The sequence below is a fragment of the Arvicola amphibius genome, chromosome 12 (assembly GCF_903992535.2).
Source record: "Arvicola amphibius chromosome 12, mArvAmp1.2, whole genome shotgun sequence".
Classification (NCBI taxonomy): domain Eukaryota; kingdom Metazoa; phylum Chordata; class Mammalia; order Rodentia; family Cricetidae; genus Arvicola; species Arvicola amphibius.
In genome coordinates this window covers 68,951,259-68,967,061 of record NC_052058.2, presented here as the reverse complement: position 1 = coordinate 68,967,061, position 15,803 = coordinate 68,951,259, and the positions used below count along the sequence as shown (strand labels likewise).

The 15,803-nt window shown below is 45.6% G+C and overlaps 1 protein-coding gene across 2 annotated transcripts in view; it reads right to left on the bottom strand.

The window, feature by feature from the left end:
* Positions 1–698: 698 nt before the first annotated feature.
* Rgl1 (ral guanine nucleotide dissociation stimulator like 1) overlaps positions 699–15,803 on the bottom strand; it is a 248,957-nt gene continuing 233,852 nt past the window's right edge. For both annotated transcript variants that reach the window (XM_038349180.2, XM_038349183.2), the window contains 4 exons: positions 14,268–14,454; positions 10,328–10,582; positions 6,645–6,759; positions 699–3,093 (listed from right to left, as the gene is read on the bottom strand). In XM_038349180.2, the coding sequence (XP_038205108.1) occupies positions 2,906–3,093; positions 6,645–6,759; positions 10,328–10,582; positions 14,268–14,454 (745 nt within the window). In that variant the 3' untranslated portion in view covers positions 699–2,905. The remainder of the gene's footprint in view (positions 3,094–6,644; positions 6,760–10,327; positions 10,583–14,267; positions 14,455–15,803) is intronic.

The window sequence follows — 15,803 nt, the reverse complement described above, 5'->3', positions numbered from 1 at the left end:
GGCAGAGTTAGGGAGACATCATGTAGCTGCTGCCAGAGACAGAGTGCTGGAACTTGACCCTGTAAGCCACAGCCACATGGCGATACACAGACTAATAGGAATGGGTTAATCCCAGATGTAAGAGCTAGCTAGCTAGCTAGCAATATGTTTAAGCTATTGGCCAAACAGCACTGCAAATAATATAGTTTCTGAGTGATTATTTGGTGGTCTGGGCAGCTAGGAACAAACAAGCAGCCTCCTATTATAGGAACCTGTAGGAAAGTAATTCTGGGTGACAATATAAGAACAAGGAGGCTGTGTTGTATATAGTCAGCTGAGATGGGACACCTGAGATGACATCCCCGTCCATGGAGGATTTCCTTGCTGTGGGAGCACCACCAACGTTTTCACGACTGTCCAGATGGGACAGCACTGTGTTTGAGAAAGGCTCTAGGTGAGACAGCAAGGCCTACCTTAAATCCTCACCCCAGGTTCACAGCTTTAAAGGGCAGCCCTGGTGTGTGGCTCCTGAGAAGAGCAATGGAGCAAAGCAGCACCACTGACCATCGCTCTTCTCTCTCAGCTGACAGCCCTTGACAGTAGAGACGGCCACTGCCACTCGCTGTTCCTCTGTTCTGTCTAGTTGGTTCAGAGAAGGCCCCTGAACCAATGCTGGCAAGCCCGGAGCCCAGGACCCACCCAATTAACAACAATCCAGATACAAGCCCTTTGGGTCTGGCAGCACATGCCAACCAAGTCCCAAACCAGTTTATTAGTTTAACCAAAAGGTAAACAGATGCTAGAGATGCAGAAAGACAAGTGCGCGAGCAGCTAGAAACAACATCCAGCTGTTCACCCGGAAGCAAAGTTAAAACAACTAAAGTGGCATTAAATAAATGAGGCCATGTTTTATCCACTTGGGATTTCCATTGTCTTTTTTAAAAAAGGTAAATATATATATATATACTTTTTTTTTACATTGCGGAATATAAATCTAGTCTCTACATATACAGTATAATTACACAGGGTGAGCACACAGGGCATAACACCTTTGTCTTGGGAGTCACACCCTAAACCAGGCCAACAGCTCTGCATTTATTTTTTTATCTTGACACTGAGAAAGCCAGGCTGAGGCTAGGTTTGCTTCAGTCTTATGATGGCTGTGATCCTTGCCATCTCCCCTCCATGCACAGAAGCACCAACCAAACAAGGCTCACCATCACCACCACCACCACCACCAACAACAACAACAAAAGTGCCTTCCGACTAGTTGACACCTAGCCGATCTCCACAGCCCGGTCCAGTCTCCTGGAAACACCGAGGGAATCTGATGACTTCTTGGCTCTCTCTTTGGTCCATTGCCACAAATCTCTGAGCTTTTCCTGGTGTTTCTTGTTGAATTCATATGGCTACTTAAATAACACAAACCCCACACAACCTTTTGGAGCTGTATATAATACACTGTTAGGAAAAAATAAAATGTTCCCTGTTACAATCCAGACATCATATCCTAGGTTCATCTCTTTAATTTTTTTAATAAAAACTGATATTTAGGAAATTTTTTAAAAAAGGGGACAACAGTCTGAAAGTGCTTCTTATACATATCAACTGATCACATATGGCTTTTTCATTCAAACCCCAGCATAGCTCAGATCAGAAGCAAAAGCATGATGGTTTTGCTATAGACAAAAACACCACTTGACATTAACGCTAAGAGCAGGTGTGGGGTGGGAAGGGAAGAATATCACTGTTTCCATCTAGAAGGATGCACCTCTTTGAGGAAGAGCTGAGGCAGTGCACACCATCCCTTCTTTCCCTGTGACTGGGCAAAGGGATGCTATAAAGTAAAGAAGGAAACCAGACACTGTTATGAGCAGAGAACACTTTCTGAGGGGTTATTATGGGAGGTGGCTGCTCCGAAATCTTTCACAGGCTTGAAATGATCAAATGTAGTCAATCGCAGTAGAAATGTCTACACCTGAGGAACAAATTGCACATAAGATAGAGGTACAAGGCTCCAAATGGCAAAAGACTCCAGACGGACACTTTTACATGCAAAAAGGCAATCAGAAAGGCAATGAAGTCGCGGCACTCCAAGACAGGAGAGTCCAGACGAGTCACCATCCTCCTGCACTTTCTTCTCTGGCTGATAGGTTGTGGAAGACCACGGCTACTTGTGCAGTAATGATTGTGGCATGTTCTTTAGGAGAGCACACAAATAACAGGGTTTCCAGAAATTGAAACAAGCTTGTGTTGACTCCAGAGGCATTGTGATGGGGACCAGCAAGGCACACAGGCCTCTGAAGCTCTGGCAAATGCAGGCAGAGGGCAGAGACCACTGACTCATCCAAACCTTCCTACGGTGGTCTTTCATGCAGCCCGTGGCTACTCCAACCTCTGCGGTTTGTTTTGTTCATTGGATGGCACGTGATTGACAAAGTAATCCTCTCCCTTTACAAAAATAGAGTTTGGACTTATAATACTGGCATGAAGAACACTCTGTATGGTAGATCTGATTTTTTTATTTAGAAGGTATGAGACTAGGTTCTCAGTCCCTTCTATTTCCCTGTAAAAAGTGACCTCAACTTCCCAGGCCATTGTGCAAATTGGTATTTTCATAACCCAGAATATCCTGCAAAGTTCCTCTTGTATACACACACTAGATACGTGTGTGTGCATGTGGATATATATATTCAAATGTGGATCATTTTGTATTTCACTTCCAAGTCCAAGAGCATCAGTGAATCATTCATCCTTTCAATGTCAAATTCACTTCCACTCTCCCCACAGAGTGCTTTGTATACATCTGAACTCAATAAATATCTGTTGGCATCACCAAAGATCCCCAACGCTGGGGGTGGCTGCAGTCACCACAGCCGTTCTTAGCCCCACTCTGACTTTGGCGAGTAGGGATGTGCTGTCCCTTTCAGAGGGTGATCTTGCTATGTCTGTTACTCCAACAGCCCCGCTTAGCTGTCCTGGGCAATGTCAAGCTGGTCCGACTACGTAGCTTCACCTGCTCCTCCACTGAGTTCTTTTTGCGTAAAATGAAGTCAAAGTTCACTTGGCTGTTCATGGCATAAAAGACATTTGCAGAGTCTGGGATCACCAGTTCTAGAGGAGACAAGGAGACAGCAGCCGGTCAGTTTGTGTGGGCAGCCCATCACTGATTGGCAGAAGTCAGTCTTGCCCAGACACAAGGCCTGGCAGTGTGAACACTTCGTCATGATTGGCCCCCAAAACTTAACCCCTATCTGAAACTGAGCGCAAATAAAGCATCAGAAATCCTCCTGTGAACTTACTGTTCAAATACAGAATGTTAAAACTTGAAGCAAGCATGGGGGTGCCCCATCATGGGGCCCCCAAGATGGTCCCAGGACCGCACAGCTGGAATGAGAGCCCGAGTTTCCCAACTCCTGCCAGCCTCGTGTTATCTGAGTACACAATGGGCCTCCACAGTCTGCAGGAGTCCTGATACGAACAAGACTTAAAGCAGTTTTCCAGACATCTTTCCTTGGATTAAATGAAAATATTTTTGACATAATTCCAAGTCAAACTTGTTAGTTATTCTTTTTGAGCTCTGTCTGGAGTTTGCCTTTCAACACTAAACAACACCTACAGAAGCCGGTGCATGCCACTAACTTTTAAGCTATATTCAACTTCGATGATGCCTAACTAAACACCTGCAGTTTACAAACAAGGGTGGTTACCAGTGGAACTGTGACAAAGCAAAGTTATTTATTCCATTTTTAAAAGCACAGAATAAAATGGGCAAATGTGGGAATATCGGGATTTATGGCAGTGAGGTCAGGGAAGAAAGCAGCAGGGCTTTCCTGTTACAGACTGCACGAAGTGAGCTTCCGTTGACTTCTTCACACTGGGACCCCACAGTGAGCCCAAGATGATCAGGGTCTCCTCTGCTGACACTCCATGTACTCTGGTACCCCCAAGAGTCTTCTCATTCACACTCACCTATTCTGGGGGGTCACAATAAAACTAGTCCCATCTATAGAGCACTTAGCATTTCTACAAAACTCTCTCCAGTATATTATTTATTTCATAATTGCTCTATGGTATGAGGGACCAGAGAGGGCTTTTGTCTCCAGATTAAGTGACAAAGAGCCATGGCTGGCAAGGTCAGGCTTCTGTCGAGACCACTCAGCTGGTGGGCACAGTTAGGCCTGGGTTTCACTCTTTGGGCCACTGCATCTCCAGCCCCTCTGGACTCCTCTGTATTACTCTGTGGACCGCAGGTCACAGTTCAACGGGACACTGTTGGGTTCATGGTTTCACTGCGACTGCATTTCAGTGTCATAACTGAAGGTCTAGAGATGGCTCCACCTGAACAGTAAGTACTTTATAGGGACAAGGACCTGAGTTCAGTTCCCAGAACCTATACGAAAGAAAGAAAGAGAGAGAGAGAGAGAGAAAGAGAGAGAGAGAGAGAGAGAGAGAGAGAGAGAGAGAGAGAGAGAGAGAGAAAGAAAGAAAGAAAGAAAGAAAGAAAGAAAAAGAGAGAGAAAGAAGAAAGAAAAAAAGCAAAAAAGCTGGATTTGGAGCTGGAGAGATGGCTTAGGGTTAAAAGAGCACTGGATGCTCTATTAGAGGACCTGGGTTCAATTCCCAGCACCCACAACTATCTGTAACTCTAGTTCCAAGGAATCAGATTCCCTCTTCCAGCCTCTGCAGATACTGCATGTACATAATACACAGACATGTGTGCGTGTGCACATGTGCATGCGCGTGTGCGAGTGTGCGTGTGTGTATAAACTTAAAAAGCTAGGTATGGACACACACTAGCAATTCTCACTGAGAAAGCAGAGACATGGGAATGGGTTCCTGGAGGTTGCTGCCTGGTAAGCCAGCCTAACCTACGTGGTGTGTCCCACACTAGTAAGAGAGCAGTCAACAGTGCCCACAGAATGATATCCAGTGTTGACTTCTGGCTCTGCATGCACCTGCACACATGTGCATCCCCCCAAAAAAATTATAATTGCAAAAGATTAATCCTGTAGACTCAGGCAAAGGCAGATGAGTGAGAAAACCTCCAGCAGGCAGCTGGGACAGGACTGCCGCGGACACGGCAGCTTTCAATGTCAAGGACGGCACTGTCTGAACCTTCACTGCCGCGGACACGGCAGCTGTCAATGTCAGGGACGGCCCTGTTTGAACTTTCACTGCCGCGGACACGGCAGCTGTCAATGTCAGCGACGGCACTGTCTGAACTTTCACTGCTCTTCTCCAAGCCAAAGACAGAACCCGGAGATCCGTCGGCCAAAAAACTGTGCTTTCCCTCCACAATGACAAGATTCTCCTTTATTTCCAGGGAGGAGAGTGCTCCCTGTCACTGAGCAGCATCCTCACATTAAGCTGAGACATTAGTGTGGGTCTGTAGGCAGGCAAGCTAGTGTCAGCCAACAATGTGTACTTCTGTTCTCAGAGTAGTCTTATTCTGACTGAGCAGGTCTCCGTAGTGTGACAGAGAAGTTATTCACCTGCCAACCTCTCTCCCAAAGCCCACCTCCAACTCTGATGAGCAAACAGACAGATACACTATTTACCCAGAGAGACCTTTGGAAAGCATTTTTTAAAATAATGAGTTCTTGGCCTCACAGGTGCATTTCATTGTTCTTCGGTTACCAAAGATCTGTCATAAATTTAAAACAAAACAAACAAAAAATTCTCTCCCCGCCCCCCCAACACACACACAACTTTCTTAAATGCTGAAGTGAAACAGGTGAGAAATTCTGCTTTGAGTCCTTCCGGGTCACGCAGGACTGAGAACCACAGTGTCTACTAAATAAAGTATGTGTCCACCTGCTGCTTCCCACTCCTGACACACGGAGAGAGCCCAAGAAACCGCACTTCTCATGGGGACCACTCACTCCTGACACACAGGAACTGCCCATGAAAATGCACTTTTTGTGGGGAACATAAACTATGGGCAAGAAGAATTCTATGGAAAAACCCAGAAACAACAACAAACAAGAGCTGGGGCCTGAGAGTTGGAGCAGCTGGAGACACTGGATCCTACATAAGGTGGTGTGCGGCTGGTCACCACCAGGGCACGAGAGGTTCTGACAACTCCCGATGTGCAAGCGTGAGAATCTGAGTTTGGATCTAGCGCCCACAGAAAAAGCTGTGTGCCTGTAGCCACGCCCTGTCAGGGGAGGAGATGGGGGGGTTGCCTGGGCTTGCTGGCCACCAGTCTTGCTCCAGGCTTGGTGAGTACAGACCACCCATTGTACTGCTCTGGATGGGGACACACACACCTGTGCATGCACCACACGCACACACACCTATGCATATACCACATATACCTGTGCACACACTACACACACACATACACACACACGTGGCTATAGCACACATACCTGTGCATGCACCACATACACACACAGCTGTGCATACACTACACACACACACACTCTCACACACACTTGTACATATACCACACACATACCTGTGCATACACTGCAGACACACACACCTTTGCATACACCAGGCACACACATGTTGCGCACACATGAACACACACAGATACACTCATGCCACTAGGTTCCAATGAAAAGAAACTGAAACACATTATGCCCTTTCTGCTGTCAGCAGCTGAGACCAAATGTGCACACTGCTGCCACCTGCTGCACAGAGGAGAACATGCCCACCTTTGTCCTCCGAGATGACCTGGACCAGCTCGTATTCCTCGGCTGGGTCTGAGTCTAGATTGTGCTTCATCATGGCTCTCTGGATCACAGCAGGAGTCTTATCTTGGCTTGTCAACTGCAAAGGCAATGAAGGCATCAGTGACATGCTTAGCTCATGTTTCCTAAGCTCCTGAGTTCTTACGTTTGCTGTCTTGTGTGGCACATACTTCTCTAGGAAGGATGGAGTAGTTGCCATTAGAATGGGACAGAGAGCCAGGACTCCCGAGTGTTAGTTAGTACTACTTCCAACTGAGCAGTCAAAGAATGGCAGGCAGGCAGTCACAGAGTCCTCTACTAAAACGGGGAAAACACACATTGCCTATGACCCCACACGACTAGAGTTTCCAATAAAAGAATATATAGGACTATGAAAAATGTAAGGCATTATGAGTCCTGGGCCAATGTGATCTTCATGAGTTGAGCTGATGCCATGATAACAGTTGACAACCAAGAGAAAGAAATGGCTGCAATTCTGCCTGCTGCGGGGGCATATGAGACTCTATGACCCAGCAAACCATTGCTAAAAGAAATGAAAACCTATGTCCACAAAGGGACTTGTGCACAATATTCATAACAGATTCATCCACAACATTCCAAAGTTTGAATCAAGCAGAATCTTCATTAATACTACAGGAGAATGGGTAACAAAATGGTGGCCTGCTGGCTGCTGAGCCACCAAAGACCTCACAGAGAACTGACATCTGCAGCAATGAGAGAATCCCACAAACGTGTTGAGTACAAGACAACATAAACCCTGCATCTGTGTCATTAGAAGACTAGGTTAAAGGGACTGATTGGAAGTAGGGAGTCTTGGTGTGGCTGGAAACAGCCTTCATTCAATTTCAGATGTTGGACAGACAGACACAGAGAGATTTTAAAACTCAAAGAACTGAACACTAAGATCTGAACTGTATCCTAATCATATTCCAATAAAACAAGCTCCTAATTAAAGCATAAAGGTTCTGTTCATCCCCAGGTTTGATTTTTCTTTTCTTTATCTCTGCCCACTGGTTGGTGGTGACCATGAGCTCAGATGACATCTAAGAGGACCATCAACATGCCATATCTTGAGCGATTTCTTTAAAAGGCTAAAGAAGTGAATGAATTTAAAAAGAAAAGTTGCTCCCACCAGGAGGTGAGAAAACCTGCTAGCTAGGGTTTGGCACACATGTGTGTGCATGTATGCATGCACGCACGCACGCACGCACACGCACACGCACACACACACACACACACACACACACACACACATCTGATTTCCTCCAGGGCCTAAGTGCCTCCCTGTGACCCAGACAGCAGCTGCTGTTTGTGATTCAGTAAACAGCAATAAGGGCCGTGTTGATTTGCCTATTACAAAACACCTGGCTTATGTACTTACAAGAAAGAATTGGTGCATACAAAATTTTAAGGGAGGAAAATATATTTTTTAATAATATAAAGGAAATTATCACCAGGCAGTAGATTAGTAGTGTGAGCTAAAGGAGGAAGAACACCTTTGGGATAAATGTTAGGTAGAAGAGGTAGATTCTGGTTTATAAATCTATTTAGGGAGAAAGCCAGGCTACAAAACAAGGGCAGGACCAAGGGCTTTCCTTGGGCATTTAGTACTTTGTACGACAAAAACTAGAGAGAACTAATTGTTACAATCAGTATTACCAGTGGAGAGGGCTCCAGGCTTCATCCTGGGAAATATAAGGGACCCAGGAAGGGACAGCAAAGGGGACTGTGCTCCCGAATCCAGGCCCTATCCCAAGGTAGGAATACCCTGGAGATTCCTCTGTTTACTGCCTCCCCAACACCAGGACATCCCATTTGATCTAAGATGTCTCCTGGATGGACTGTTTTCCCCTAAGCAACAGAGCACACAGCCATGGGCATGGCACACAGTGTAACTGTACTGTAATTCCGAGGCCCTGTGGCTGTGCGGGTGGCCCACAGCTCTCTGGCTGGCATGTGTAACAGAAGCCCTATGCCTAGAGTGTGCTGACACCAGAACTCCTACTGATGCCCTGGGCTCCCAGGGGGGCTGCTTCTCTAGTGCATTTTGTTAGTTACTCCCTTCTACTAGTTGAACTGGGTCTCATCCTACACTCATTTCCACCCCACGGGGCTGAAAGATATGTACTACTGGACTCCAATACCGGTCCTGCATCCCTGTGTTTCTGACAATCTATTAAATGGTGTCATCTGGATGTCCCAATTTAAAGACCATGAAACCTTCTCCTCTAGCAGTTCATATCTCTCTGGATGGAGTCACAGGCCACCAGGTCGACAGATGGCCCCAAATTCTCCCTCTTGCTTAGGAATCCTCCCTCTTCTGTACCTTCCACAACAGTTACCAAAAGACTGATAACGGGATGAATGGCTCTTACAGTAAATCCCATAAGACACCTCCCATATCATCTCTAGCCATGGGATTGTTACTCAAACCCTTATCGTGCCATGCATGAGAGATGGGAGCAGCTTCCTAGCTTGCTTCCCACCCACAGTGCCCCTCCCACCCCCACCTCTGCAGAGCAGCAGGCTTCCACAAGGCCAATTACTCTTCTAATGAACAAATCTGATGGTTTCTTAACACAATCCCTACAGGGAGACCTTATTGCCTGTAGAATTAACATAAAGTCCCTTGTGGAGGCTGCAAGACCATTTTCAATCTGGTCTGGCTTCTGTTAGAATATTTAGTGTATTCTCTCTCTCTCTCTCTCTCTCTCCCTCCTTCCCTCCCTCCCTCCCTTTCTTTTTCTCCCTCTCTCTGCCTAGGGCAATAACTAGTAACACATGCTCAGGAATTACTGTGTTCAACAAATGGGTCAGCAAATTAATGGGATATTAAGACAATGACTCCACACCACTTATGGCACATCCAGGCCTCAGCTTGGACGCAAATGATGACAATGAAAGTGGAAATGGGATTTATTGTAGATTTTGCTGCAGTAAAGAATTCATCATTTATTTATTTGGGTATATGATAGACCCTATCAACTAAGGAATTTAGTCATCTAACACAAGACCTACACAGTAAAGGTTATTACCATGAGAGGCCTTGTATGTATTCTAAAAGGTGATCATCATCAACATGAGCTTTGACATTTCCCTAGTTGAATGTAGGTTTTGTAAGAACACATAAAACCCAGTTCTAGTCACCTATTATGTGTAGCTTCTTGCTGACCCAAACTACTTCCACCATCACCATCCTCTTTAGGAGCTAGGCTGGAGTCAAATGACTAAAGGAGAAAGCTCTGTCACCAAGGACCGCACTACTGAAAAGGCATGTCAATTTGCTCATTAATCTAAATGCCGGAAGAGTTCCAAGAAGGCATGCAAAGCAGGGGCATCCTCCCTGGGATGCTGTCAGACAGTCACCACATTGACCATCATGAAATGGGACACCAACCTGGATGAATAGGCCTAAATAATTCTTAAGATGTCAGAACTATATCCCATACACACCTGCACCATTAGATAAACATACCATCAATCTATGCCCAGGAAGATGCTGCTGTTTTTCATGTTGGTTTTGGGTGCACACAGAGACGGGTATTACAAATACCATGCGTATTCAAGGGTAACAGTCTGCACAGTTGACAGGCACACAGGCATGGGCTCTTCCCATGGAGACCCTCCCAGACAGAAGGACCCCTTACCATAATGCTCTTGTACATGTTGCCATTGTTGTCTTCTATGCTGATGCGGATGATGCAGGTGTCTTCGTTCTGCTGATTGTAAACGGGAGGCAGTACTGTGGAGGTAATGGATGTCACGGAGACGGAACGTTTGTGGACTTTTGGGTTGTTGTTGCAGGTTGGAGGGGAGGACAGGGGGTTGATTAAGGATGACATCCCTGAGGAATTCGTGTCCATGGAATGAATCGAGGAACATGAAGAGGAGGACTCCGAGAGCTGCAGGCGTTCACACATCCCCAAAGGAAACAGAACCATTAGACCCTGGACCAAGCATGCGTCACCCTGTCTCATGCGTCTCTCGAATCTGCTCTCACACACACCTACAGACCCTGGGCTGATATGACTGTCAGTGACTCCCTGTGGTCCAATCACTGAATCTAGGGAAAGGCACCCTGGTCCTTTGCTTTCCGGTTTTCAGTCGCTTATATGAAAGTCAACCAGGAGATGGCAGCAGATATCAGCTTATACAGGCCACAGCCGCTGCAGTAAGCCAGTTTATAGATACTAGAAAGCCTTCCCTACAGGGAGCTTGCTGATTCTCACCATCAATGCGGCCGTGGAGAGCATTCCATGCCAGCTCTACTTCACAACCAGATTCTGTAGTAGGACATAAAAGCCTTGGTGTTTAAGGGCTTCTAAGATAAGGGCTACAGTTTTGCTGGAGGGAGTGCAATTACAGATCACCTGATCCTTGATAGGAACTACAGTTTAGGTAGCTCTGCTGGGGAGGGGGGCGAGGGTGTGGTCAGAGATCACCGGATCCTTTTTACAACTAGAGAAGCTCAAGGCCCAGAGAGAACCTTGTGCGCAGGTTCATCCACGCAGTCTCGTGGCCAGGAACACTCCACTTCCCCTCTGCCATGGTGTCCACATAGCAATGTGCAGCATGCTGCAGCAGGAACTCTGGTGAGTCAGCCAATGTGCGACTGCCTTGATCTACTGCCATGAGACTGGTAATGACCTTTCACCTCTCCTTCCCACCTAGGTCTCACAGCATCACAACAATGATGAGAACATGAATCAGAGAATCGGTCACTTGCCCGAAAGACACGTAGCCTTTGAGTATCTCTGCCACTTTTCCCATTTACTGGTAGGTCCAGCAACATACACTTCCACGATCTATGTCAAGGCCACTTGGGAAATATGTGTCTGCAGCTAATGAGCTTCTCTGCATAACCAAATATTCAAGGTGCACCCAATATTAATTACCAGACAAAGAGATGCTTAAAACTCACCAGAATGTATTCCCCACACAAAACCATTAAAGTGAACCATTTAAATGTCAATTATTACAGAAAATTTTGCTTGTGTGTGTATACGTGTGTAATATTTGGAATGGGCTAAGTTGAATTATAATAATCCTATAACATATTCTAGAATTCATTGAAAATCAATACTAATGTCTTCCATATGTGTCTGCCCTTCCACAGAAACAGATTAAGAAACTTGGCTTTCTGATAATGTGGCTTCTAAAAAAGTAGGAACTATGATATCTTTATTTTCTTAGGGGCTGCTTCCTCCTATGGCATCCTATGTTAAAGACAATTCCACAACATGGGACTTCTATTACAGCTAGCAAGCTGCAAGGCCAGCTCTGATATGCAGCGTCAACAATAGGATTGTCATGATATCATTTACTTATATGTTGCTATTGTTTGGATTATTTTTCTTCTGTGTTCCCAAGTGACTCAGCTTGAGCACTTGCTCAGAGTGGATAATTTGAATTACATAATTTTGCCTTTAAGTATATTGGCCAAGAAGGTCCATTTTCCAAATGCTGGTTGATTTTTTTTCACTTTCACATTCCACTTCCCCCGGGCTTCCCACGATTTTAATAACATTTAACAGAGACGGTAAGACATTAAGGATGGTGAGGTTCCATGAGTTATAAAAGAGCATCTGACGGGCCTCATATTCCTGGTGAGGATTTCAGTGGTAAGGAGTGGCACGAAAATAAATGTTTATAAGTGATGATAAGGAGCGTGAAGAAACAGGAATGTGAAATACACTTTACTTTTAAAGAAAACAGTGTCACATGGGAGAGGGAGAGAGACCATGTGGGGGCTGTTAGAGAGGAAGTCATCACAGGGTCCGGGCTAGGAGTGTGCAAAACATCCAGGCCCAATCAGGCGCTGTGCAGAGCTGTAGAATTTTCTGGGTAATATACAGGAATTTTCCAGCACAGAAGCTACATGTACCCATGTCACACATTCATCTTTAAGTCTGGAGAAACCAGGCTCTGGGAAAGATTCATCTGAAAATATATAAACATAACCTATACAAGAAATTAGGCTGACAAAAAAGAAGAGCTTTGGAAACAACAGCATCTGCTTGGTTTCCAAGAGACCGTGTGTGTGTGTGTGTGTGTGTGTGTGTGTGTGTGTGTGTGTGTAGGTGTGCTGCTGGGGCGGAAGCCAAGACTTTGTCCCTGCCAGCCATGCATCCAGCCCTGCGCTACATCCTAAGCCTAATCTCCGTGCTCCCCTAAGGGTAATGGGCTCTTACTCTACCTAAGCTCCAACAGATTGATTCCACTTCCTTCCCAGACAGGGACAGAAACCCCTCAGAGACTTGAGGGTACCACAGCCATGGCCACTTTCCTATGGCATTCACACAGCCATGGCCACTTTCCTATGGCATTCATACAGCCATGGCCACTTTCCTATGGCATTCACACAGCCATGGCCACTTTCCTATGGCATTCACACAGCCATGGCCACATTCCTATGACATTCACCAGCAGATTACAAAACCCAGAAAACATTGGGCTCTGTGAAAAAGCAAATGAGTAAGGCCTCATTCTAGATTTTAAAAGAATCTGTGTGAGAGAGAAAGAGATACATATCTGTCTATGGATGTGTGTGCACAATTGGGTGTGTGTGCGGGTGTGTGTGCCAGGGCACAGAGCAGATGTGCGAGGACAGCCTCAGGTATCTGTTCTTGTCTCCTGCCTGATCTGGGACAGGCTGTTCACTAATTGTACACGCAGCAGGCCAGCTGACCTGGGAGCTTCCAAGGGGCCTCCTGTCCCGTCTCCCATCTTACTGAAGAAGTACAGATATTTTCTCTTACTCATTTGTGCATCCGTGAGAAATGGACTGGATGAGGGTCCCACTATCGGCACTTACAGCTTGCTTACTGGTCGACGATATCATCATTATCAACTCCTCACCCTGCTGCAAACTGTGACCTTTGCCCTGGGAATTTGTTTCATGTTTCCTCCCACTGGAGTCGGGTCGTGTCTCCCCGCTTCAGTTATTTATTTTAATGTGACTGCTTTAAGCAGTGGAATGTTGGTTGGTATGACTAAGGAAAGGCTCTCTGGGTGTGTTTACAGGGTGGGGCTTCTTCCTCTCTTCTGCATATCTTTCAGCATGCTAAGAGAGTCTTCTGGAAAGTCCATTACTCCAAATGAATGATAGGTAAGTGAGCAGACTTGGGTTAAAAACTGTGGTGTAAGGCCAAGCCTGACACAGAGCAGCAAGCCCCCCTAGAAACATGGTGGTTGCTCTAAGTCACTGAGTTTGAGTGTGCTTTTCCTATGGGACGTGGGTGTGGTACAAGTGTGGTGAAGGCAGCGTGTGACACCACAACGCTGGCACATTTCCATTTCTTACGCTTTGTTCCTTCTCAAGCAGTCCTGAGTCTCTTGACTAAAGCATACTTATTTTAGGGACCATAATCCTTTGGTGCGTTTCAGCATAAAAATGTTTCAAGGCACAAATGAATAAGCCAATAAATCTCCTTAGCACTTTGCAACTACGTCTCTGAGGAATGGGACCCCAGAAGGGACTGTCTCGGACACCTACTGAAAACTCTGAAACAAGACATTCTTCATGTGGCAAACTGCATGCTGGGGGCTGCAAGAGGAATGAAAATTATGGAAAGGGCTAGTATGTACCTTCTTTTGAGGTTCATCTGGTGTGTCCATGGGTGTGATGGAACCCTCCTCAGCCTCTGAATGGTTCGACTCACAGGATGACACGCTGACCGAGTCCATGCTCTCACCAGAGCTCCCACTGGCCGTGGACTTGGGCTGCTCTTTGGTGGGAGTGCTCCCAGTGATGATGTCAGACCCCAGAAACAGTCTGCAGAAAACAGAATGTCAAACATGCTGGCTGTTACAAACCTAGAACGCACGACGGAGCAAATGATGTGTGCTGATTAAGCCCTTAAGGTTTTTCAATCTTGTATGTTCTGTTGTACATTTTTTAAAAAAATCTATAATATTTCTAACAAATACTAGTGACTATCTTGTGCCAGGAAATTATGTCCAACCCCAAACAGCACATAGGTTGTTTAATGATGAGCCTTTCCAAGTCACTGGTCCTCCATCTTTGAGCAGTCTATGGAGCACTATGGCAGGGTCAGAATACCAGCACCCTGCCCCTTATCACTTCCTGCCCTAAAATGAACTTGGAACTCCCTGCAGCTGGACGAGGTGGGCGTGATCCGGATAAGAAACCAAGGAAGAACACTTCTGCTTTGAGTCATCTGGAGAACTACAATAACCCAAACCCCTTCCCCATAAAACAACTATGTAAGAAATACTAAAACCTCTTTTCAGCTGAGGTGGCATCAAGCTGTAAGGGAAATCCCTACAGATCTTAAGGAAAAAGAGAACTGAAAATCAGAAGTTGGTGAGCTATTTCTGCAGCTGCTCTCTTTGGGAAATGGGAGGTATGAAGGTTGGCAAAATAGTCATTTAAAAAAACAATACACCTTAATTATACATAATAATGAAGTTCCATTTGATGTTTACATCCATATATGCAGTGTGAGCCGTGAACTGGCAGATTTAGCACATACACAGGACCGTGAAATGAGGGTTCTGCTTATGAAAGGAAGGATGCTAAAACTCAGTCCACTATTCAAAGCCAGGCACTCAAAGCGCTCTGCCCTCGGCGAAGAGACAGGCTAGAAAACTCTCCTGTGCAGACACAGGAGACAACAGGGAAGCCTGTCTGTCCTGACCTGAATTTGTATGGAAGGAATGTTTCTGATTTGCTATCTATGTGGTCTACATGTTAGGAGTCTCAGGCCACCCCTGGGAATGATGGATGGATGGGTGGATGGACAGACGGACAGATGGACAGACGGATAGACAGACAGATAGAATTTATTTTTCAGGAAGACTATATCTTTTACACAAGCTGCAGAGAATCCCTTTATAAAGATAAGCTTGCAATACAGAATTACAAAATATACACCAAGAACCACTCTATATTCAGAGAATAAGCAGACATAATGGGCAGGAGACCCCGACTCCTGGGAAATTCTGATATGGAACGGTCATAGCCAAAGCAGTCATTCATTCATTCATTCATTCATTCACTTGACAAATATTTGAATGTCCACCAAAGGCCGAGTTTTATAAGTATATTTTAAAACATTAAAAACATAAGAAAACGTAAATCTGTTCAGAGCAAGGCCACTC